At 44.7% G+C, this 27,284-nt stretch overlaps 1 protein-coding gene across 2 annotated transcripts in view; it reads left to right on the forward strand.

Annotated features, from left to right (window-relative positions):
• LOC139537741 (chondroitin sulfate N-acetylgalactosaminyltransferase 1-like) overlaps window positions 1–27,284 on the forward strand; it is a 54,179-nt gene that overhangs the window by 4,558 nt on the left and 22,337 nt on the right. For both annotated transcript variants that reach the window (XM_071339465.1, XM_071339455.1), the window contains exons 2-4: window positions 16,627–18,001; window positions 24,402–24,618; window positions 27,038–27,139. In XM_071339465.1, the coding sequence (XP_071195566.1) occupies window positions 17,266–18,001; window positions 24,402–24,618; window positions 27,038–27,139 (1,055 nt within the window). In that variant the 5' untranslated portion in view covers window positions 16,627–17,265. The remainder of the gene's footprint in view (window positions 1–16,626; window positions 18,002–24,401; window positions 24,619–27,037; window positions 27,140–27,284) is intronic.

The following is a 27,284-nucleotide window of genomic DNA, read 5'->3' on the forward strand; positions in this document are numbered from 1 at the left end:
TCTTAACTGACTTGCCTAGTTAAATAAAGGAAAAATAAAATTATAGTTCTGTAAGTTGTGCTTACTATAGGTTTAGGTAAGTATGTCAATGTGACACTATGTGCTTTTGTGTATAGATAGAGAGATGGAGTGCGTAACTGAGATTAAGTGTTTAGTGTGTAGCAGAACAGAGAGTGTTTTTAGTAGCAGAGCGGGCCAGATGGCGGCTAGGGTAGTGTAGGATCCGGCTGGGGCCTGGCACCGAGGAAAGTAGCTCCCAGGAACCCTAATTAAGGGGAGGGAGAATCACCTGAGGGCCAGAGGGACATCAAAGAGCCCTTTCTCTAACCCTCTCTCTGCCCCCTCTCTCTCACTCTCTCCTTCTCTCACCCATCTCTCCTTTTCCCTCTCTCTCTCTCTCTCTAAAGGACTGCTCTACAGTAACACCTTTGACTGGTTTTGTGTTCTCTCCCCTTCTCCTCCTCTCCTCCTCTCCCCCTCTCCCCCCTCTCCTCCCTCTCCTCCCTCTCTCCCCCCTCCTCCTCTCCCCCTCTCCCCCCCTCTCCTCCTCTGCCCCCTCTCCCCCTCTCCCCCCTCTCCCCCCTCTCCTCCTCTCCTCCTCTCCCCCTCTCCTCCTCTCCCCCCCCCCTCTCCCCCTTTCCTTCTCTCCTCCTCTCCCCCCTCTCCTCCTCTCCCCCTCTCCCCCCTCTCCTCCTCTCCTCCTCTCCTCCTCTCCCCCTCCTCCCCATCTCCCCCCTCTCCTCCTCTCCCCCTCTCCCCCCTCTCCTCCTCTCCCCCTCTCCTCCTCTCCCCCTCTCAATCTCTTCTCCTCCCTCTCAGCGATGGACCTGATGGTGGGGTTAGGGTGAGGCAGTGAAACCAGGGGGTCGACCTCAGCTGGAGCTTTTATGTCACAGTAAATCTTCCCCTTTTTCTACACGGCCAGTTCAGACAGATAGAGAATGCCCAAGCCCAGGTAGAGAATGACACGTCAGTGACCAGGACGAAACTGTAGGAATAACTGATATATAGAGATCACTGAGTTTGTTATAGGGTTAGTAGGGTTCATGATCTTGTTTTCAGTCATTACAGACCGACCACTGCTTAGCGTTCATGTATGTAACCACTGCACCTTGCTCAGTGCTCAGTATGGTAAATATTTGAACATTCTAGCTTCATGTATGAAGTAACGCACTTGCGTACATACACACACACACACACACACACACACACACACACACACACACACACACACACACACACACACACACACACACACACACATACACACACACACACACACACACACACACACACACACACACACACACACACACATCCAGCCAGTCCTTCCGTATGACGTCATGCAAAATTCAGATGAAAATTGGGTAGATTAGCAGTAAGCGGTTAATTGGGAATATTGCGAGAGCGTAGAGTAAAGAGGTTGTCAGGATACCAAGGATAGAACCATCAAACAACATGTAATAGCCTACAGACAGCATGTAGTAGCCCACAGACAGCATGGAGTAACCTACAGACAGCATGGAGTAACCCACAGACAGCATGGAGTAACCTACAGACAGCATGGAGTAACCTACAGACAGCATGGAGTAACCTACAGACAGCATGGAGTAACCTACAGACAGCATGGAGTAATCTACAGAAAGCATGGAGTAACCTACAGACAGCATGGAGTAACCTACAGACAGCATGGAGTAACCTACAGACAGCATGGAGTAGTCTACAGACAGCATGGAGTAACCTACAGACAGCATGGAGTAACCTACAGACAGCATGGAGTAACCTACAGACAAAATGGAGTAACCTACAGACAGCATGGAGTAACCTACAGACAGCATGGAGTAACCTACAGACAGCATGGAGTAGTCTACAGACAGCATGGAGTAACCTACAGACAGCATGGAGTAACCTACAGACAAAATGGAGTAACCTACAGACAGCATGGAGTAACCTACAGACAGCATGGAGTAACCTACAGACAGCATGGAGTAACCTACAGACAAAATGGAGTAACCTACAGACAGCATGGAGTAACCTACAGACAGCATGGAGTAACCTACAGACGGAATGGAGTAACCTACAGACAGCATGGAGTAACCTACAGACAGCATGGAGTAACCTACAGACAGCATGGAGTAACCTACAGACAGCATGGAGTAAACTACAGACAGCATGGAGTAACCTACAGACAAAATGGAGTAGTCCACAGACAGCATGGAGTAACCTACAGACAGCATGAAGTAACCTACAGACAGCATGGAGTAACCTACAGACAGCATGGAGTAAACTACAGACAGCATGGAGTAACCTACAGACAAAATGGAGTAGTCCACAGACAGCATGAAGTAACCTACAGACAGCATGGAGTAAACTACAGACAGCATGGAGTAAACTACAGACAGCATGGAGTAAACTACAGACAGCATGGAGTAACCTACAGACAAAATGGAGTAGTCCACAGACAGCATGGAGTAACCTACAGACAGCATGAAGTAACCCATAGACATAATGGAGTAACCTACAGACAGCATGGAGTAACCTACAGACAGCATGGAGTAACCTACAGACAGCATGGAATAACCTACAGACAGCATGGAGTAGCCTACAGACAGCATGGAGTAACCTACAGACAGCACGAAGTAGTCTACAGAAAGCATGGAGTAGTCTACAGACAGCATGGAGTAGTCTACAGACAGCATGGAGTAACCTACAAACAGCATGAAGTAGTCTACAGAAAGCATGGAGTAGTCTACAGACAGCATGGAGTAGTCTACAGACAGCATGGAGTAACCTACAGACAGCATGGAGTAGCCTAACGACAGTATTGTGTAACCTACAGACAGCATGGAGTAGTCTACAGACAGCATGTAGTAGCCTACAGACAGCATGGAGTAACCTATAGACGAAATGGAGTAACCTACAGACAGCATGGAGTAACCTACAGACAGCATGGAGTAACCTACAGACAGCATGGAGTAACCTACAGACAGCATGGAGTAACCTATAGACGAAATGGAGTAACCTACAGACAGCATGGAATAACCTACAGACAGCATGGAGTAGTCCACAGACAGCATGTAGTAGCCTACAGACAGCATGGAGTAACCTACAGACAGCATGGAGTAGTCTACAGACAGCATGTAGTAGCCTACAGACAGCATGGAGTAACCTACAGACAGCATGGAGTAACCTACAGACAGCATGGAGTAAACTACAGACGAAATGGAGTAACCTACAGACAGCATGGAGTAGTCTACAGACAGCATGTAGTAGCCTACAGACAGCATGGAGTAACCTACAGACAGCATGGAGTAACCTACAGACAAAATGGAGTAACCTACAGACAGCATGGAGTAACCTACAGACAGCATGGAGTAACCTACAGACAGCATGGAGTAGTCTACAGACAGCATGGAGTAACCTACAGACAGCATGGAGTAACCTACAGACAAAATGGAGTAACCTACAGACAGCATGGAGTAACCTACAGACAGCATGGAGTAACCTACAGACAGCATGGAGTAACCTACAGACAAAATGGAGTAACCTACAGACAGCATGGAGTAACCTACAGACAGCATGGAGTAACCTACAGACGGAATGGAGTAACCTACAGACAGCATGGAGTAACCTACAGACAGCATGGAGTAACCTACAGACAGCATGGAGTAACCTACAGACAGCATGGAGTAAACTACAGACAGCATGGAGTAACCTACAGACAAAATGGAGTAGTCCACAGACAGCATGGAGTAACCTACAGACAGCATGAAGTAACCTACAGACGAAATGGAGTAACCTACAGACAGCATGGAGTAAACTACAGACAGCATGGAGTAACCTACAGACAAAATGGAGTAGTCCACAGACAGCATGAAGTAACCTACAGACAGCATGGAGTAAACTACAGACATCATGGAGTAAACTACAGACAGCATGGAGTAAACTACAGACAGCATGGAGTAACCTACAGACAAAATGGAGTAGTCCACAGACAGCATGGATTAACCTACAGACAGCATGAAGTAACCCATAGACATAATGGAGTAACCTACAGACAGCATGGAGTAACCTACAGACAGCATGGAGTAACCTACAGACAGCATGGAATAACCTACAGACAGCATGGAGTAGTCTACAGACAGCATGGAGTAACCTACAGACAGCACGAAGTGGTCTACAGAAAGCATGGAGTAGTCTACAGACAGCATGGAGTAGTCTACAGACAGCATGGAGTAACCTACAAAACAGCATGAAGTAGTCTACAGAAAGCATGGAGTAGTCTACAGACAGCATGGAGTAGTCTACAGACAGCATGGAGTAACCTACAGACAGCATGGAGTAGCCTAACGACAGTATTGTGTAACCTACAGACAGCATGGAGTAGTCTACAGACAGCATGTAGTAGCCTACAGACAGCATGGAGTAACCTATAGACGAAATGGAGTAACCTACAGACAGCATGGAGTAACCTAAAGACAGCATGGAGTAACCTACAGACAGCATGGAGTAACCTACAGACAGCATGGAGTAACCTATAGACGAAATGGAGTAACCTACAGACAGCATGGAATAACCTACAGACAGCATGGAGTAGTCCACAGACAGCATGTAGTAGCCTACAGACAGCATGGAGTAACCTACAGACAGCATGGAGTAGTCTACAGACAGCATGTAGTAGCCTACAGACAGAATGGAGTAACCTACAGACAGCATGGAGTAACCTACAGACAGCATGGAGTAAACTACAGACGAAATGGAGTAACCTACAGACAGCATGGAGTAGTCTACAGACAGCATGTAGTAGCCTACAGACAGCGTGGAGTAACCTACAGACAGCATGGAGTAAACTACAGACAGCATGGAGTAACCTACAGACAGCATGGAGTAACCTACAGACAGCATTGAGTAACCTACAGACAGCATGGAGTAACCTACTGACAGCATGGAGTAACCTACAGACAGCATGGAGTAACCTACAGACAGCATGGAGTAACCTACAGACAGCATGTAGTAGCCTACAGACAGCATGGAGTAACCTACAGACAGCATGGAGTAGCCTACAGACGAAATGGAGTAACCTACAAACAGCATGGAGTAACCTACAGAGAGCATGGAGTAACCTACAGACAGCATGGAGTAGGCTACAGACAGCATGGAGTAACCTACAGACAGCATGGAGTAACCTACAGACAGCATGGAGTAGCCTACAGACAGCATGGAGTAACCTACAGACAGCATGGAGTAGTCTACAGACAGCATGGAGTAACTTACAGACAAAATGGAGTAACCTACAGACAGCATGGAGTAACCTACAGACAGCATGGAGTAAACTACAGACAGCATGGAGTAACCTACAGACAGCATGGAATAACCTACAGACAGCATGGAGTAGTCCACAGACAGCATGTAGTAGCCTACAGACAGCATGGAGTAACCTACAGACAGCATGGAGTAGTCTACAGACAGCATGTAGTAGCCTACAGACAGCATGGAGTAACCTACAGACAGCATGGAGTAACCTACAGACAGCATGGAGTAAACTACAGACGAAATGGAGTAACCTACAGACAGCATGGAGTAGTCTACAGACAGCATGTAGTAGCCTACAGACAGCGTGGAGTAACCTACAGACAGCATGGAGTAGACTACAGACAGCATGGAGTAACCTACAGACAGCATGGAGTAACCTACAGACAGCATTGAGTAACCTACAGACAGCATGGAGTAACCTACTGACAGCATGGAGTAACCTACAGACAGCATGGAGTAACCTACAGACCGCATGGAGTAACCTACAGACAGCATGTAGTAGCCTACAGACAGCATGGAGTAACCTACAGACAGCATGGAGTAGCCTACAGACGAAATGGAGTAACCTACAAACAGCATGGAGTAACCTACAGACAGCATGGAGTAACCTACAGACAGCATGGAGTAGGCTACAGACAGCATGGAGTAACCTACAGACAGCATGGAGTAACCTACAGACAGCATGGAGTAGCCTACAGACAGCATGGAGTAACCTACAGACAGCATGGAGTAGTCTACAGACAGCATGGAGTAACTTACAGACAAAATGGAGTAACCTACAGACAGCATGGAGTAACCTACAGACAGCATGGAGTAAACTACAGACAGCATGGAGTAACCTACAGACAGCATGGAGTGACCTACAGACAGCATGGAGTAACCTACAGACAGCATGGAGTGACCTACAGACAGCATGGAGTAACCTACAGACAGCATGGAGTAGTCTACAGACAGCATGGAGTAACCTACAGACAGCATGGAGTAACCTACAGACAGCATGGAGTGACCTACAGACAGCATGGAGTAACCTACAGACAGCATGGAGTAGTCTACAGACAGCATGGAGTAACCTACAGACAGCATGGAGTAACCCACAGACAGCATGGAGTAACCTACAGACAAAATGGAGTAGTCCACAGACAGCATGGAGTAGTCCACAGACAGCATGGAGTAACCTACAGACAGCATGGAGTAACCTACAGACAGCATGGAGTAACCTACAGACAGCATGGAGTAACCTACAGACAGCACGGAGTAGTCTACAGACAGCATGTAGTAACCTACAGACAGCATGGAGTAACCTACAAACAGCATGAAGTAGTCTACAGAAAGCATGGAGTAGTCTACAGACAGCATGGAGTAGTCTACAGACAGCATGGAGTAACCTACAGACAGCATGGAGTAGCCTACAGACAGTATTGTGTAACCTACAGACAGCATGGAGTAGCCTACAGACAGCATGTAGTAGCCTACAGACAGCATGGAGTAGCCTACAGACAGCATGGAGTAACCTACAAACAGCATGATGTAGTCTACAGACAGCATGGAGTAGCCTACAGACAGCATGGAGTAGTCTACAGACAGCATGGAGTAACCTACAGACAGCATGGACGAGTCTACAGACAGCATGGAGTAGTCTACAGACATTGTGTAGTAGCCTACAGACAGCATGGAGTAGCCTACGGACAGCATGGAGTATCCTACAGACAGCATGGAGTAGTCTACAGACAGCATGTAGCAGCCTACAGACAGCATGGAGTAACCTACAGACAGCATGGAGTAGTCTACAGACAGCATGGTGTAACCTACAGACAGTATGGTGTAACCTACAGACAGCATGGAGTAACCTACAGACAGCATGGAGTAGTCTACAGACATTGTGTGGTAGCCTACAGACATTGTGTAGTATTCTACAGACATAATGGAGTAGTGTACAGACAGCATGTAGCAGCCTACGGACAGCATGGAGTAGTCTACAGACATCATGGAGTAGCCTACAGACACCATGGAGTAGCCTACAGACAGTATGGAGTAGTCTACAGACAGCATGGAGTAACCTACAGACAGCATGGAGTTATCTACAGACAGTATGGAGTAGTCTACAGACAGCATGGAGTAGTCTACAGACAGCATGGAGTAACATACAGACCGCATGGAGTAACCTAAAGACCGCATGGAGTAACCTACAGACCGCATGGTGTAACCTACAGACAGCATGGAGTAACCTACAGACAGTATGGAGTAACCTACAGACAGCATGGAGTAACCTACAGACAGCATGGAGTAACCTACAGACAGCATGGAGTAACCTACAGACAGCATGTAGTAACCTAAAGACCGCATGGAGTAACCTACAGACCGCATGGTGTAACCTACAGACAGCATGGAGTAACCTACAGATAGTATGGAGTAACCTACAGACAGCATGGAGTAACCTACAGACAGCATGGAGTAACCTACAGACAGTATGGAGTAACCTACAGACAGCATGGAGTAACCTACAGACAGCATGGAGTAACCTACAGACAGCATGGAGTAACCTACAGACAGTATGGAGTAACCTACAGACAGCATGGAGTAACCTACAGACAGCATGGAGTAACCTACAGACAGCATGGAGTAACCTACAGACCGCATGGAGTAGTCTACAGACATCATGGAACAACCTACAGACAGCATGGAGAAACCTACAGACAGCATGGTGTAACCTACAGACCGCATGGTGTAACCTACAGACAGCATTGAGTAGTCTACAGACAGCACGGAACAACCTACAGACAGCATGGAGTAACCTATAGACAGCATGGAGTAACCTACAGACAGCATGGAGTAACCTACAGACAGCATGGAGTAACCTACAGACAGCATGAAGTAACCTACATACCGCATGGTGTAACCTAAAGACCGCATGGAATAACCTACAGACAGCATGGAGTAGTCTACAGACAGCATGGAACAACCTACAGACAGCATGGAGTAGTCTACAGACAGCATGATATAGTTTACAGACAGCATGGAGTAGTCTACAGACAGCACGGAGTAGCCTACAGACAGCATGGAGTAGCCTACAGACAGCATGGAGTCGTCTACAGACAGCATGGAGTAGACTACAGACAGTATGGAGTAGTCTACAGAAAGCATGGAGTAGTCTACAGACAGCATTGTGTAACCTACAGACAGCATGGAGTAACCTACAGACAGCATGGAGTAACCTACAGACAGCATGGAGTAGTCTACAGACAGCATGGTGTAACCTACAGACAGTATGGTGTAACCTACAGACAGCATGGAGTAGCCTACAGACAGCATGGAGTAGGCTACAGACAGCATGGAGTAACCTACAGACAGCATGGAGTAGTCTACAGACAGCATGGTGTAACCTACAGACAGCATGGAGTAACCTACAGACAGCATGGAGTAGTCTACAGACATTGTGTAGTAGCCTACAGGCAGCATGTAGTAGCCTACGGACAGCATGGAGTAGTCTACAGACAGCATGTAGTAGCCTACGGACAGCATGGAGTAGTCTACAGACAACATGGAGTAACCTACGGACAGCATGGAGTAGTCTACAGACATTGTGTAGTAGCCTACAGACATTGTGTAGTAGCCTACAGACAGCATGGAGTAGTCTACAGACAACATGGAGTAACCTACGGACAGCATGGAGTAGTCTACAGACAGCATGGAGTAGTCTACAGACAGTATGGAGTAGTGTACAGACAGCATGGAGTAGTCTACAGACAGCATGGAGTAGTGTACAGACAGCATGGAGTAGTCTACAGACAGCATGGAGTAGTCTACAGACAGCATGGAGTAGTCTACAGACAGCATGGAGTAGTCTACAGACAGCATGGAGTAGTCTACAGACAGCATGGAGTAGTCTACAGACAGCATGGAGTAGTCTACAGACAGCATGGAGTAGTCTACAGACATCATGGAGTAGTCTACAGACAGCATGGAGTAGTCTACAGACATCATGGAGTAGTCTACAGACAGCATGGAGTAGTCTACAGACAGCATGGAGTAGTCTACAGACATCATGGAGTAGTCTACAGACAGCATGGAGTAAGCTACAGAGACATTTTAGCACACCAACAACACCTCGGAGCCACAGGTGAGAATGCCACAAAATCCAACCTCAAATTCTTCACACTTCACAAAGATACTGTCTTCTGCAGAGAAGCAAAAGAAGGCTGTCAGAGGCCCTTTCCACACCCTCCCCAGCTCCCCACCTCCCCACCTCCCCTCCCCACCTCCCCACCTCCACACCCTCCCCACCTCCCCACCTCCCCAACCTGTTCCTTCCCCTCTCATCTCTGTTTGACAAGGACATGTTATTTCCACGGCATAGCTGTGACTGCTGTCTGGGAATGGGCCAGAAATGGGTCAGTATTTAGAATAAATTGTACCCTGCGAACCATCTGTCCCCCCCCCCCCCACACACACATCCCTCCGCCTCCCACCCACAGTGCACAGCCCCATGCCGCTCAGCCACCAATACCCCGTAGCCAGGAAGCCTTTCTTACAGGGGTAGTCGTTTCCATGTCACAACCAGATGCTACTCAGAGATTAACACGAGAGGTGTCCCCCTCTGATCATCACCCGCCCGGCTCGCCACCTCAGCTCTCTCTCTTTTCTGTCGCTCCCTTTTCTGCAAGTCCTCTGAAAGAGAAAATACACTACTTATCATAGCTTAGTCAGATCAGAATATGTTTTATTCGGTCGGTGCCCTTCTGTTTTTTTTTTCTCTCTACATTTGTATACGTTTATAAACACTATTTGCATATTGATCACGTAATGATTCCTATTTAGCAAATGCTTAAACAAAGATTCCGTATAAACATTTGTAAGGTAGGATGGATTAAATCTAGCTCTACTGTTTCTAAGGAACAAACAAATCCCTCTTAGTTATACGAACACAGGAAGAACGTCAGAAACATTAGCCGAAGTAACACCAGTAACAGCAAGACAGAACCCACAGTTATACGTAACTATTCGTACACAACACCATTAGTCAGAGGTGACAGGAACATGGCTAAACTCCTCTAAACTGTAACACCACAGTTTAATACTTCCCTCTGTATTGGACAGGCTATGACATCACCGCTGAGATGAGACCTGCCAGAAAGTAAAAAGGCACATCATTTCCTGACTGCAATACAGTGGCAGTTTGTTTCACTTCAGACCGAAAATTAAGACAAGACTTGAAGGTTAGCTCAGTTGCCAACTTATTCACAAAGCATCTCAGAATAGGAGTGCTGATCTAGGGTCAGTTTTTCCCTTAATATCATAATGAATAATGTGGAACTGATCTTAGATCAGTAGTCCTACTCTGAGACGGTTTATGAATATGGGCCCTGGTTTCAGAAGTAGGAATAGATGTTATCTTGTAATGTACTTTTCATTCAGTTTCACATCAGGGTTATATTGGGATCTGTGTACAGTATTAAATGTAGATAGAATCAGTATGACGGTGAAATTTAATAATGAATCATAATGTAATTATTGATTTCAGAGAAGAACACATCATCCCATAATATGATGTAGAGGTTTTATATTGCAGTATGACAGCCCTCTCAGTTCCCCTGGGGAGTCAAATGGAAACCAGTGAATCAATCCATTGACACAGTCACTGAGAGTCGGTGGTTTGGCTGTGAATCACCATTCATTCAGTCTCTCCTACCAACCTCAGTCCCTGGCTCTGGCTCTGTGTGGGAGAAGGCCTGGTAGTTACAGGCTGTGGACTCATAGGGTACATTTAAATAGTGTACAAGTAGCATCCTCACCTCGTCTCCTTTCCACTGCACTGTCACATACAAAAGAAAATAAGACAAAATAAAATATATATATATGTATATATATATACAGTGCAAGCTCGTAGCATCATACCCAAGAAGACTCGAGGTTGTAATCCCTGCCAAAGGTGCTTCAACAAAGTACTGAGTAAAGGGTCTGAATACCTATGTAAATGTGATTTTTAAGTTTTTTATTTTTAATAGATTTGATCAAATTTCTAAAAACCTGTTTTTGCCTTGTAATTATGGGGTATTGTGTTTAGATTCATGAGGGGAAAAAACGATGTAATCAATTTTAGAATAAGGCTGTAACGTAACAACATGTGGAAAAAGTCAAAGGGTTTGAACACTTTCCAAATGCACTACAATATGTTTTATTGTCACTTTGACTCAGTACTGGTACCCCATGTACAGTCTACTTCAGAAAGCATTAATACCCCTTGACTTATTCCACATTTTGTTGTGTTTCAGCCTGAATTCAAAATGTATTCAAAAAACAAATCTCGCCCATCTACACACAATACCCCACAATCACAAATCTCACCGATCTACACACAATACCCCACAATCACAAATCTCACCGATCTACACACAATACCCCACAATCACAAATCTCACCCATCTACACACAATACCCCACAATCACAAAGTGAAAACATGTTCTTAGAGATTTCTGCAAATTTTTTGAAAATGTAATATAGAAAAATCTCATTTAAATAAGTATTCACACCCCTGAGTCAATAATTTGTAGGAACACCTTTGGCAGCAATTACAGATGTGAGTCTTTCTGGGTAAGTCTCTAGAACTTTCTACACCTGGATTGTGCTACATTTTCCCATTATTCTTTTCAAAGTTTTACAAGCTCTGTCAAATTGGTTGTTGATCATTTCTAGACAACCATCTTCAGGTCTTGCCATATGTTTTCAAATAGATTTAAGTCCAAACTGTAATTCGGCCACTCAGGAACATTCACTGTCTTCTTGGTAAGCAACTCCAGTGTAGATTTGCCCTTGTGTTTTAGATTATTGTCCTGCTAAAAGGTGAATTCATCTCCCAGTGGAAAGCAGACTGAACCAGGTTTTCCTCTACGATTTTGCCTGTGCTTAGCACCATTCCGTTCCTTTTTTATCCTGAAAAACTCCCCAACCCTTAACGATTACAAGCATACCCATAACATGATGCAGCCAACACCATGCTTGAAAATATGGAGAGCGGTACTCAGTGATGTGTTGTGTTGCATTTGCATACAACATAAACCTTTGTATTCAGGACATAAATGTAATTTCTTTGCCACATTTTTTGCAGTTTTACTTTAGTTTACTTTAGCTTCCTGGGTTTCACTCTATAATTTAGGTTAGTATTATGGAGTAACTATACCGAACAAAAATATAAACGCAGCATGCAACAATTTACAGTTCACATAAGAAATCAGTCAATTGAAATAAATTCATTAGGCAGTAATCTATGGATTTCACATGAGTGGGATTTCAGATATGCATCTGTTGGTCATAGATATCTTAAAGAACAGGTAGATGTGTGGATCAGAAAACCAGTCAGTATCTGGTGTGACCACCATTTTCCTCATGCAGAGCAACACATCTGCTTTGCATAGAGTTGATCAGGCTGTTGATTGTGGCCTGTGGAATGTTGTCCCACTCCTCTACAATGGCTGAGCGATGTTGCTGGACATTGGCGGGAACTGGAACACGCTGTGCCACAAGTTTTGAGGGTGCATGCAATTGGCATGCTGACTGCAGGAATGTCCACCAGAGCTCTTGCCAGAGAATTTCATGTTAACCTCTCTACCAAATTCACTGCTTGACTGAGGGACCTTACAGATAATTGTATGTGTGAAGTACAGAGATGAGGTAGTAAATCAAAAATCATGTTAATTAAACATGCAACTTATGTGACTTGTTAACTCCTGAAGTTATTTAGGCTTGCCATAGAAAAAGGGTTGAATACTTATTGACTCAAAACATTTCAGCTTTTCATTTGTAATTAATATATACGTACAGTACCAGTCGAAAGTTTGGACACACCTACTCATTCCACGGTTTTTCATTCTTTTTTTATTTTCTACATTGTAGAATAATAGTGAACACATCAAAACTATGAAATAACACATATGGAATCATGTAGTAACCAAAAAAGTGTTAAACCTTTGAGATTCTTCAAAGTAGCCACCCTTTACCTTGATGACAGCTTTTCACACTCTTGGCATTCTCTCAAACAGCTTCATGAGGTAGTCACCTGGAATGCATTTCAATTAACAGGTGTGCCTTCTTAAAAGTTCATTTGTAGAATTTATTTTCTTCTCAATGCGTTTGAGCCAATCGGTTGTGTTGTGACAAGGTATGGGTGGTATACAGAAGATAACACTATTTGGTAAAAGACCAAATCCATATTATGGCAAGAACAGCTCAAATAAGCAAAGAGAAATGACAGTCCATCATTACTTTAAGACATGAAGGTCACTCAATCCGGAACATTTCAAGAACTTTGAAAGTTTCTTCAAGTGCAGCAGCAAAAACCATCAAGCACTATGATGAAACTGGCTCTCATGAGGACCACCATAGGAAAGGAAGATCCAGAGTTACTTCTGCTGCAGAGGATAAGTTAATTAGAGTTAACTGCACAGTACAGTATATACAGGTCATATAGTAGTCATGTACAATATATAATAGTCATATAGTAGTCATGTACAGTTCATAATTCTCATATAGTAGTCATGTACAGTATATAATAGTAATGTACAGTATATACAGGTCATATAGTAGTCATGTACAGTATATAATAGTCATATAGTATATACTAGTAATATAGTAGTCATGTACAGTATATAATAGTCATGTACAGTATATAAAAGTCATTCAATATATAATGGTCATGTAAAGTATACAATCTCATATGTGAAAAACACACTGAAAGTTTATGTTACAACCTCGCAGGTAAATCTGGTATTTATCAAAGTCCCTAAATAAGGTATAACTGCCCTTTTTAGATTCCAGTCATACAGGCATCTCTTTCTTCAGAGGTTGGTTTAAGCTAGCAGAGCAGCCCAGGCATCTTTTTCCTAAGATGTTGGTTTGAGCTAGCAGAGCAGCCCAGGCATCTCTTTCCTAAGATGTTGGCTTGAGCTAGCAGAGCAGCCCAGGCATCTCTTTCCTAAGATGTTGGCTTGAGCTAGCAGAGCAGCCCAGGCATCTCTTTCCTAAGATGTTGGCTTGAGCTAGCAGAGCAGCCAAGGCATCTCTTTCCTAAGATGTTGGCTTGAGCTAGCAGAGCAGCCCAGGCATCTCTTTCCTAAGATGTTGGCTTGAGCTAGCAGAGCAGCCCAGGCATCTCTTTCCTAAGATGTTGGCTTGAGCTAGCAGAGCAGCCCAGGCATCTCTTTGCTAAGATGTTGGCTTGAGCTAGCAGAGCAGCCCAGGCATCTCTTTCCTAAGATGTTGGTTTTAGCTAGCAGAGCAGCCCAGGCATCTCTTTCCTAAGATGTTGGCTTGAGCTAGCAGAGCAGCCCAGGCATCTCTTTCCTAAGATGTTGGCTTGAGCTAACAGAGCAGCCCAGGCATCTCTTTCCTAAGATGTTGGCTTGAGCTAGCAGAGCAGCCCAGGCATCTCTTTCCTAAGATGTTGGCTTGAGCTAGCAGAGCCGCCCAGGCATCTCTTTCCTAAGATGTTGGCTTGAGCTAGCAGAGCAGCCCAGGCATCTCTTTCCTAAGATGTTGGCTTGAGCTAGCAGAGCAGCCCAGGCATCTCTTTCCTAAGATGTTGGCTTGAGCTAGCAGAGCAGCCCAGGCATCTCTTTCCTAAGATGTTGGCTTGAGCTAGCAGAGCAGCCCATGCTAAAATGTAATTTTAGCATCCAAATGAGAGATTTGGGTTTTCATAAGGTTAAAGCTCTGCTCACTCAGTGACCCCGCTCATGTGAAGAGACATTGGTTATAAACTATGAAACACGCCCTTCTCTCCCCTCCTGTATAAAGCCCTTGACGAAAATGTAACTTTCTGTTCCGAGGACGTTAAAAGTCCTACGTTAAAAGGGCTCAGATAATAAGCTGTTCCAAGGACGTGTGGACTTGAGGTCCCCACGTTGAAAGGACAAAGACCACCTACAGAACTAAGCCAACCTTAGAGAACCTAACGAAATTAGCATCGAATTCCAATGTGAAGGTGACGACCTACATGTCGGAAGGATGAATTTCGACTATACCAGCCAGAATATAGCATGAGCATATAGCATGGCAACTTGGTATGAACTTTGAACTCTTTTTCACTAAAGAAGTGCTACCCCCTCCGCCCGCTAAATTAAACCAAATTTTGTATTGCTGATTCAACTTGTTAGCCAGGGTTCGTGAAGATAACCAAGAATTTACAACTTTCAGATGAGACTAAACAAGGTGACGATTAAATATGGACTGCTATTGATGTAAAAGATTACTAGGTCTTTAAGAGTTTATTCGGAAGATAACAGCTCTATAAACATTATTTTGTTGTGCCCCGACTTTCTAGTTAATTATCTACCTGATTAGCTTAATCAGGTAATATTGATTACAGAGAAATTATTTTATAGAATAGCATGTCATATCACTTAATCCGGCATAGCCAAAGACACGACACAGTCTTAATCTGATTAAGGAAATGTGCTTGTGAATGAGAAAGGGGGAGAAAAGAAAGGTAGGAGAGAGGAGAGTTTGTGTAGGTGAGTAAATGCCCTATTTTCTTGCTTTTCTTGTTTTGTGTTTATACTTCCACCGATCCTAATATTCCACAGTACGAGGACAGGACAGACAGAATAGCCCCCATAGTGTCACACTGTCACCACTGACAACAATGGCCGTGTTCGAGAGGATCAAAACCACAATGTATCATGGGTAAATTGTGACTGGCTGACTGATCTACAAATAATAATGAGTCGTTATTTATGATGGAAGGTGATTTGTAGATCAGTCAGTCGGCAGTCGCCTGCAGTCGTTTTAATGCTCTCGAACACGGCCATTGTTATTCAGCAGTTAAAGGGACTGGGAAATGCTCTGCTTGGCATGGTCGCCAGGTAGAAACCCACATTTTTAGCTCATATTAAAATAAACATTTGAACATTTTGTGGTGTGTTTTCTAATCTGAGTTTGATATTGAAACTATTTTCTGTCCCTATATCCTCATGCAATAGACTTCAGGTTTTAGCCCTCCTCAAGCCCTCGAGGGTCCGGAAAATGTTTACCCTCTGTGCAAATAAGACCTCAAAGATTTATACCACAGCAGGATAGAGAGATTTACCACAAAGTGAAGCTATTCAGGCTATCTCATATACCAAGGCATATATGTCTAGATGAAAGAGATTGAGGAAATGTATAATGATGGTGATGATGATATCATACACTCAAAAACCTTAAGTGTACATTAACACCAACTGAGTTATAACTCTCTCTTTCTCCTTCTCTCTCTCTTTCCCTTCTACTCCCCCCTCTCTCTCTCTCTCTCTCTCTCTCTCTCTCTCTCTCTCTCTCTCTAGAAGGTGACTCATGGATGAAGTACACATTTAGAAAGAACTGCCAGTGAACATAGTTGTGAATTCACCTTCTTCTAGAGAATGTGGTTTCCCCTCTCTGCAGTTTACTCAATTTCCGACCATGACAAAAAATGTGTCATTATCTCTAAACATGAGACCAGTGGAACATAGGACAAGTCAAAGAGAGACAGACATTCTCTCAGGGGTCTGTAATGGAACCTCAGCATCAGGCAGGAAGGAAAGAACAAGGTGAACAGAGAAAGTAGTGGGACCACGTGTGATGTGACTCACTGATGAATAGCGTCTGCTACCAATGACTGGATCAGAAATAGAAATAGCCAGGTTCTGGACCTCGTTGAGCCTTCCTGGGCCTCATCCAGGGGAGAAGGCGGTGTGGCCAATGGGCCTCACCCTTGACCACAGACATACGGATGAAGAACCCAGACATTGGTGTAAGCAGTGTACAATGAGACAAATAATGAGCCAAGTTATCATTCAGGCTGATCTTCTCTGGTTAGTCAGACATTAATAACAATCACACAGACAATTCCATTCTAGTGGACGGTGAGACTGTATTCACCGCTGGAGGGTAAGGTGTGTCCAGTTGTGTGTGTTTCCCTGGATCCTCTGGGTGATAGCGGGATGCTGCGGAGGGGTCTGCTGGCCTGGGTGTCCCGTGTGGGCGTTCTGCTGGTCCTAGTGTGCTGCTCTCTGTCCCTCCTCTACGTCATGACCTGCAGCCCCCACTCCGAGGACAACCTGGTGAGCCACGCCCTGCCACGCCCCGGGATGGGGGTCGGGGTAGGAGGGGCAGCAGGGGGCACGGGGGCGGCTCAGAGCGGACCCACTGGGCGGAATGGATACCAAGCCATGCTTGCAGAGCGCGAGGAGCAACACAAGCTCCACATCACTAGTTTAAAGAAACAGATCGCCCAGCTGAAGGAAGCGCTACAGGAGCGCAGCGAGCAGCTGAAAGGAGTTCAAGACTCCATGGAGCGGGGGACAGGGGGAGGCCGGGGTGGCCAGTCCCCAGGAGGAGGTATCCTCGGGGAGGGAGGACAAGGGCCAGGGGCCGACAGGAGCCACGCTGACCTTCAGGAGTTCCTCCACAGTCAGCTGGGCCGGGCGGAGGTCCACCAGGGGACTAGACTACCCAGTGAGTACGCCATGGTGCCCTTCGAGAGCTTCACCCTGCAGAGGGTGTACCAGCTGGAGATGGGCCTGACAAGGCACCCTGAGGAGAAGCCTGTGAGGAAGGACCGGAGGGATGAGCTGAGTGAAGCACTAGAGACAGCCCTGCAGAGTCTCAACACCCCCCGCAACGGAGCAGACAAGGGCCACACCACCAAGGTCTACTCAGCATCAGACTTCATAGAAGGTGAGTCATTAAGCTCAATACCAGAGCCAAACATACAGTATGTATACAGCTATACATAAATGTATGGCATATCTACAATATATACAGTGCATTCAGAAAGTATTCAGACCCCTTAACATTATAGCCTTATTCTAATACTTATTCAATAACCTGTATTAACAAAAACAGGTTTTTAGACATTTTTGCAAATTTATTACAAATAAAAACTGAAATATCACATTTACGTAAGTATTCAGACCCTTTACTCAGAGATGTTAAATCGGATTCAAGTCCAGGCTTTGGATGGGACACTCAAGGACACTGAAAAAAATCTACACAGCATGATGCTGCCACCACCATGCTTCACCGTAGTGATGGTGCCAGATCTCCTCCAGACATGACTCTTGGCATTCAGGCCAAAGAGTTCAATCTTGGTTTCATAAGACCAGAGAATATTATTTCTCATGATCTGAGAGTCTTTAGGTGCCTTTTGACAAACTCCAAGCGGCTGTCATGTGCCTTTTACTGAGGAGTGGCTTCCGCCTGGCCACTCTACCATAAAGGCCTGATTGGTGTGCTGCAGAGATGGTTGTCCTTCTGGAAGGTTCTCCCATCTCCACAGAGGAACTCTGGAGCTCTGTCAGAGTGACCATTGGGTTCTTGGTCACCTCCCTGACCACGGCCCTTCTCCTCTGATTGCTCAGTTTGGTCGGGCCACCAGCTCTAGGAAGAGTCTTGGTGGTTCCAAACTTCTTCCATTTACGAATGATGGAGGCCACTGTGTTCTTGGTGACCTTCAATGCTGCAGAAATGTTTTGGTACACTTCCCCAGATCTGTGCCTTGACACAATACTGTCTCGGAGCTCTACGTACAATTCCTTGAGCTCATGGCTTGGTTTTTACTCTGACATGCACTGTCAACGGTGGGACCTTACATAGACAGGTGTGTGCCTTTCCACATCATGTCCAATTAATTGAATTTACCACAGGTGGACTCCAAACAAGTTGTAGAAACATCTCAAGGATGATCAATGGATACATGATGCACCTGAGCTCAATTTCGGATGTCATAGCAAAGGGTCTGAAAAGTTATGTAAATAAGGTATTTCTGTTTTTTATTTGTATACAATTTTGAAAAAATTCTAAAATCCTGAATTCGCTTTGTCATTATGGGGTATTGTGTGTAGATTGATGAGGGAAAATATTTGTTTAATCTGTTTTAGAATACGGCTGTAAGGTAACAACATGTGGAAAAATAGAAGGACTCTGAATACTTTCTGAATGCGCTGTATACAGTTGAAGTCGGAAGTTTACATACACTTAGGTTGGAGTCATTAAAACTCGTTTTTCACTCCACAAATTTCTTGTTGACAAACTATTGTTTTGGTAAGTCGGTTAGGACATCTACTTTGTGCATGACACAAGTCATTTTTCCAAAAATTGTTTACAGACAGATTATTTCACTTATAATTCACTGTATCACAATTCCAGTGGGTCAGAAGTTTACATACACTAAGTTGACTGTGCCTTTACACAGCTTGGAAAATTCCAGAAAATTATATCATGGCTTTACAAGCTTCTGATACTCTAATTGGCATTATTTTAGTCAATTGGAGGTGTACCTGTGGATGTATTTCAAGGCCTACCTTCAAACTCAGTGCCTCTTTGTTTGACATCATGGTTAAATCAAAATAAATCAGCCAAGACCTCAGAAAAAAAAATTGTAGACCTCCACAAGTCTGGTTCATCCTTGGGAGCAATTTCCAAACACCTGAAGGTACCACGTTCATCTGTACAAAAAATACGCAAGTATAAACACCATGGGACCACGCAGCCGTCATACCGCTCAGGAAGGAGACGCGTTCTGTCTCCTAGAGATGAACGTACTTTGGTGCGAAAAGTGCAAATCAATCCCAGAACAACAGCAAAGGACCTTGTGAAGATGCTGGAGGAAACAGGTACAAAAGTATCTATATCCACAGTAAAACGAGTCCTATATTGACATTACTTGAAAGGCCGCTCAGCAAGGAAGAAGCCACTGCTCCAAAACCACCATAAAAAAGCCAGACTACGGTTTGCAACTGCACCTGGGGACATAGATCATACTTTTTGGAGAAATGTCCTCTGGTCTGATGAAACAAAAATAGAACTATTTGGCCATAATGACCATCGTTATGTTTGGAGGAAAAAGGGGGATGCTTGCAAGCCGAAAAACACCATCCAGACTGTGAAGCAGGGGGGTGATAGCATCATGTTGTGGGGGTGCTTTGCTGCAGGAGGGACTGGTGCACTTCACAAAATAGATAGCATCATGAGGAGGGGAAATTATGTGGATGTATTGAAGCAACATCTCAAGACATCAGTCAGGAAGTTAACGCTTGGTCGCAAATGGGTCTTCAGAATGGACAATGACCCCAAGCATACTTACAAAGTTGTGGCAAAATGGCTTAATGACAACAAAGTCAAGCTATTGGAGTGGGCATCACAAAGCCCTGACCTCAACCCTATAGAACATTTGTGGGCAGAACTGAAAAAGCATATGCGAGCCATAATGACGAATGCTGAGAATCAGAGCAAAACAATAGAGGATCCTGCTGCTGGGTGCTGAAGAGCCAAAGCTAGGATATCCGGCTAGTCTAGCATGATCTGCAGTAGGAACGGAGCACAGCTGCTTTCCATTCAGTGTGTAGCATCTCTACAAGCTCAGAGAGGGGGGCTGTTTCCTTCCACAAGCTCAGAGAGGGGGGCTGTTTCCTTCCACAAGCTCAGAGAGAGGAGCTGTTTCCTTTTAAAGGTCAACATCTTTACTGGGGCCACTTCTGACTAATACCTACGTGTACCTGGGAGAGGGACACGGGCATCCTGAAACACGGGCATCCTGAAAATATAGTGAAAACATCATTTCAGCCAGGAGTGTTTACGTACCTCTTCCTTGAAAGACCTGTTTAGGTATCTGCTATTAAACACTCCAATAGGAAATATGCTTCCACCCTGTAGATAACCAATTTGCTAATTATCCAAAAACTAGTCTGTTGTTGGCCGTGTGTGCAGCAAGTAGCAAACAACAACCATTGTTCAACAACAAAGATGAAAGCAGCCGTGTAGGCTAGTTAATGAACTGTGTAGGCTAGTTAATGAACTGTGTAGGCTAGTTAATGAAACGTGTAGGCTAGTTAATGAACTGTGTAGGCTAGTTAATGAACTGTGTAGGCTAGTTAATGAACTGTGTAGGCTAGTTAATGAACTGTGTAGGCTAGTTAATGAACTGTGTAGGCTAGTTAATGAAACATGCAGGCTAGTTAATGAACTGTGTAGGCTAGTTAATGAACTGTGTAGGCTAGTTAATGAACTGTGTAGGCTAGTTAATGAACTGTGTAGGCTAGTTAATGAACTGTGTAGGCTAGTTAATGAAACATGCAGGCTAGTTAATGAACTGTGTAGGCTAGTTAATGAACTGTGTAGGCTAGTTAATGAACTGTGTAGGCTAGTTAATGAAACATGCAGGCTAGTTAATGAACTGTGTAGGCTAGTTAATGAACTGTGTAGGCTAGTTAATGAACTGTGTAGGCTAGTTAGTGAACTGTGTAGGCTAGTTAATGAACTGTGTAGGCTAGTTAATGAACTGTGTAGGCTAGTTAATGAACTGTGTAGGCTAGTTCATGAACTGTGTAGGCTAGTTCATGAAACGTGCAGGCTAGTTAATGAAACGTGTAGGCTAGTTAATGAACTGTGTAGGCTAGTTAATGAACTGTGTAGGCTAGTTAATGAAACGTGCAGGCTAGTTAATGAAACGTGTAGGCTAGTTAATGAACTGTGTAGGCTAGTTCATGAACTGTATAGGCTAGTTAATGAACCGTGTATGCTAGTTAATGAACCGGTTAGGCTAGTTAATGAACCGTGTAGGCTAGTTAATGAACCGTGTAGGCTAGTTAATGAACCGTGTAGGCTAGTTAATGAACCGTGTTATATCTACCGACGTTTGTTGTTTCTCTAAAATCTGTGATCGTGACACACGGCGCTGCATGATTTACAACTGCCCCGTTGACGGGACCCCTATCCCTAAGAAGTTTTAATGAACCATGTAGGCTAGTTAATGAACTGGCAACTGTCTTTAGCTTAGCAGTTCTCCTTCGCCTGTCCTTTTAACTTAATTGTACCAGTGGACAAGTACCTTTTCATTTACTCAGACAACTTCAAGCTTGTTGAGATGCTGACGATTATAAAGGGAGCATTATGAGCCCTGCCAATCCTCAGTTAGCGAGCCGTGACTGAACACAAATAGTGAATGCTGCCCATTGGCTGTGCTGAATAGAGTTTTTCAAGAGCTGCTATGGGTGGATTTGCTCATCTGTCATACAGAAAGAATGAGACATGGGTAACGAGACAACAGGAGTGAGAGAGAGAGAGCGAGATCAAGATAGGGAAATGAAAGACAGAGAGGATGAGAGTGAAAGAGAGAACAGCACAGGGAATGAGAGTGAGAAAAACCAGACGGTTTGGTGGAAAAAGAGTGGTATGCTGTGTGAGTAACAAACATGTTCATGTGGTACAGTACATGGAGCTAGGCTGTGGAGCCACATGCTACCCTGTCCCCAGAGTGAAGAGACATGGAGCTAGGCTGTGGAGCCACATCCTACCCTGTCCCCAAAGTGAAGAGACATGGAGCTAGGCTGTGGAGCCACATGCTACCCTGTCCCCAGAGTGAAGAGACATGGAGCTAGGCTGCGGAGCCACATCCTACCCTGTCCCCAAAGTGAAGAGACATGGAGCTAGGCTGTGGAGCCACATCCTACCCTGTCCCCAAAGTGAAGAGACATGGAGCTAGGCTGCGGAGCCACATCCTACCCTGTCCCCAAAGTGAAGAGACATGGAGCTAGGCTGTGGAGCCACATCCTACCCTGTCCCCAAAGTGAAGAGACATGGAGCTAGGCTGCGGAGCCACATGCTACCCTGTCCCCAAAGTGAAGAGACATGGAGCTAGGCTGTGGAGCCATATCCTACCCTGTCCCCAAAGTGAAGAGACATGGAGCTAGGCTGTGGAGCCACATCCTACCCTGTCCCCAAAGTGAAGAGACATGGAGCTAGGCTGTGATTTCAAATATCCTGAGTTTATTCTTAAATGAAAAGTAGAATGTTTGAAATGGGAGCAAAGTACATAATTCTTTCTTAGATCATTTTCTTTTCATGATGTTGAATCTCACACTGTAGTTCTCTAGTCCAGTAATGTCCATTGAGACTCGTCTTTGGAACATTTGATTTTGACTTCAGAAAACAAGAGGTTTTGACTGACAGTTTACAGCTGTGAAATGGAGACAACAGGGACAACGGAGTCTACTGTATTGTTGTTAAGTTATATGTCTGGGTACGTCTAACTTCTATGAGAAGGTATAATCCAGTGTCAGTATGATCTCTATGCGTGACCGGTCTCCTTCAACTGTCATAATGGCAGAAGGCCCAGGGCACTAGCCAGGAGCAGAGAGGAGAAGCAAGTGATGCTGTCCCCTAATGAGACCTGAAAATCCCTTTCTGTCCCTCTGAAATTACCTGTCTGTCCTCTCTCCTTTGGCCTGAAGTGCCCTGTCTGTCGTTTTCTCCCACGGCCACAGAGCCAATGCTATTCTTCTCTGTCAGAAAATGCTTACAAATCCAGGCAGCACAGTGGAGAAATGATTCTCCATTTGACAGATTGTTGACAGTGCAAATGCAGTAGCGACGGACAGTCTGGCTGAGTTTGAGTGTGTTTGTGTACAAAGCAAGAAGATGATCCCCAATGGACTACTGGATATATATCACGATTATAACATTATAATTACAAACAAATAACACATAGGCAAATAAACTGAACTGCACTTCAAATGTGTGTACATGTATGTGTATATACACTGAGTATACAAAACATTAAGAACATGTCTTTCCATGACACAGACTGACCAGGTGAATCCAGGTGAAAGCAATGACCCCTTATTGATGTCACTTGTTAAATCCACTTCAATCATTGTAGATGAAGGGGAGGAGACAGGTTAAAGAAGGATTTTTAAGCCTTGAGACAATTGAGACATGGATTGTGTATGGTGCCATTCAGAGGGGGAATGGGCAAGACAAAAGATGTACGTTTCTTTGAACGTGCCAGGTGCAACATTGCTGGGTTTTTCACACTCAGCAGTTTCCTGTGTGTATCAATAATGGTCCACCACCCAAAGGACATCCAGCCAACTTTACACAACTGTGGGAAGCATTGGATCAACATGGGCCAGCATCCCTGTGGAACGCTTTTGTAGAGTCCGTTCCCAGACGAATTGAGGCTGTTGTGAGTGCAAAAGGGGGGGGGTGCAATTCAATATTTGGAAGATGCCTTTTCATGTGTATGTGTGTGACACATGCCTGCACGCTATGGGTAAACACACTCGTCTCCCTTCCCCAGGTATCACTCGGACGGAGAAGGACAAAGGCACTGTGTATGAGCTCACCTTCAAAGGTGACCAGAGCCGTGAGTTCAGGAAGCTGGTTCTGTTCCGTCCCTTTGGGCCGCTGATGAAGGTGAAGAACGAGAGGGTGGACACGGCTAACGTCCGCATCAATATCATAGTGCCCCTCTCCCAACGAGCCGACAAGTTCAGACACTTTATGCACAACTTCAGGTACAGTGAGAGCCACTCAGTTATTCATGCATGTTATTGGCTCATTCTCACCTTCCTTGTAACTCTTCCCCTGGGTTGTTGTTGTGTTCTCAGTTAACCTTACTAAAGAATAAGGGTAAAAACAAGGGTTCATTCAAAACAATCATGTTCCATGTCCACTTGTATTAACTGTGATAATTGTATGACATAACCAACAGAATGAGAAACAGAATATACTGTAGTTAACCATGTTTGACATGCCCAGTTTGTCACAGCAGCAAGGATTCAAACCAAAGGAAGTAATTGCTGCGTTTGTACTCTGATAGTGACAGCATGTCTCTCTCTCTCTCTCTGCTAGAGACGTCGATGGACTCTTTAATTCCTGTGATTTGTTACACTCCTGCACAGCTGCTTATCAAGGCTTTTTTTTATTTTTATGGCAAATCCTGCTTAGTAGCAGTCTTAAAACCAGCACATAAAACTGATATACTGCAGTGGTGCTGTTCCTGCTGTGCAAAGTCTCCCTGAGTCGCTGAGCAAACGCTTTGGTCTCATCCATATTAATGTAGATGGAGGAGGAGGTGTGTGGAGGTGCGGCGGGGTGTTTGTGTGTGCAGTTTTTTCAGGAAGAGATGAGAGGAATGTTAGGAGGACTGACGTTCTTTCAGAAGCCGTGTGACACATTTACTGAGCACAGCGTATACAGGAATGACACGTACACAGATAAGTGTACGTTTACTGTATGCACATACACACAAGCACACACACACACACACACACATATATATTATGTATGACAGCCAAGTAATCAAAGCATCAATAGCTAAAATTCCCAGCCATATATTCTTAATAACTATTCATTTCAATATCCAGGCCTGGAGGCAACAGACACTAAACACAACACTTTATTCCAACAAACCCTGCATCTACTAACCTTCTTCTGTTTAAATGGCAAAGGAAGGCCAATCATCTAAGATGACAACGGTAGGTTTACATTATTCATATCTGTCCAATGTTGTCTGCTGCAAATGTGATCAGATTAAACCTGGAGGGAGCGATAATGGAGACTAGGGACCTACATGTAGTTTAACTAGTAATTTAATTACATTTTGCTGTAGCTTGGTGGTAGTTGAACTACATTAAAATCTAGGTAGTGTTTGTATTAGTTAATTACATACTATAGCCATGTAGTGGGGTAGCTAACTACTGGAACTACACACTGCTTTTTTTTGCAAATATATCTCAAAACTTCATTTTTGTGTTTAATAGGCTAAATTACACGTTATGTTAACATCTGACTTCAGAGTGATCTGTTCTTGCAATTTGTAGTCTATGATATTTCAGATTTAGATATGGTAATTTTTCACGAAGTAATTTGGATGTAACTTTAGTTAAGTGCACTATATGTTTCTTAAGGGGAGCTTTAGTGTAGCTCCAGTTTGAAGTAATTGTTTGCCTGGTAAACTATATTTTCAGAGTAGCGTCCCCAACACTGTTCGAGAGACTGAATGAGGATTAGTCTTCCTAATGTGTATAGTGAGAGGAGGTGGAGAGAAAGAGGTGAGATGAGGAGAAGGGGAGGTGAGGAGAGGCAGAGAGGTGAGGAGGAGGAGGAGGAGGAGGAGAAAGAGAGGTGAGGAGGAGGAGAGGAAGAGGTGAGGAGGAGCGGTGAGGAGGAGAGGAGGGTGAGGAGGATGAGAGGAAGAGAGGTGAGGAGAAGGAGAGGAGAGGTGAGGAGGAGGAGAGGAGAGGAGGAGGAGAGAAGCAGTGAGGAGAAGGCGATGAGAGGAGGAGAGATGAGCAGGAGTAGAGGAAAGGAGGAGGAGAGAAGCAGTGAGGAGAAGGAGAGGAGAGGAGGAGGAGAGAAGCAGTGAGGAGAAGGAGAGGAGAGGAGGAGAGGTGAGCAGGAGTAGAGGAAAGGAGGAGGAGGAGGAGAGGAGCTGCCCACCTGCTCCTCTGCATTAGCGTTGTACATTTGGCATGTCTCTATTAGAACGTCTGGTGCTAGAGTTCTGGAATGTCACACCAGGGCTGGAGATGGATCCCTCCTCGGGGATTCTGTCTGTTACCAAGTCCTCACAGTGTGCCTCTTTAGCAACATAACATATGTACATAGCAAATGTACATTATACATAACATAAAGTACATGTACCTGATCTTGCTGTGACCCCTTTTGAACTGACCTCTGTTATCAATACAGAATATGTTTTCTTTCAAATACTTTGAACATTTGGTTTCAGGCTACCTTCAGTGCCAAGTGGGCAGGGTTTGCACTTTGGGGATTATTCCATCGGTTCAGTCAGGCAGGCTTCATCAAACGCAGCTAAAGTCTCTGAAAGAAAACCAATGATATCAACTGTGTTACCCCCTGGGTTGTGTGTTGAGTCCTCTGCTTTGTGTGATTAATTATTTCTTCATCTGTGTTTGTTTGTTGTTGCAGAGAGGTGTGTGTGCGGCAGGACGGGCGTGTCCACCTAACTGTGGTGTACTTTGGGAAGGACCAAATGAATGAAGTCAGGAGCACGCTGGAGAACACATCTAGGTGGGTGGACGCTCTCTCTCTCTCTCTCTCTCTCTCTCTCTCTCTCTCTCTCTCTCTCTCTCTCTCTCTCTCTCTCTCTCTCTCTCTCTCTCTCTCTCTCTCTCTCTCTCTCTCTCTCTCTCTCTCTCTCTCTCTCTCTCTCTCT

This window comes from Salvelinus alpinus, chromosome 1, assembly GCF_045679555.1.
Source record: "Salvelinus alpinus chromosome 1, SLU_Salpinus.1, whole genome shotgun sequence".
In the NCBI taxonomy this organism is placed as follows: domain Eukaryota; kingdom Metazoa; phylum Chordata; class Actinopteri; order Salmoniformes; family Salmonidae; genus Salvelinus; species Salvelinus alpinus.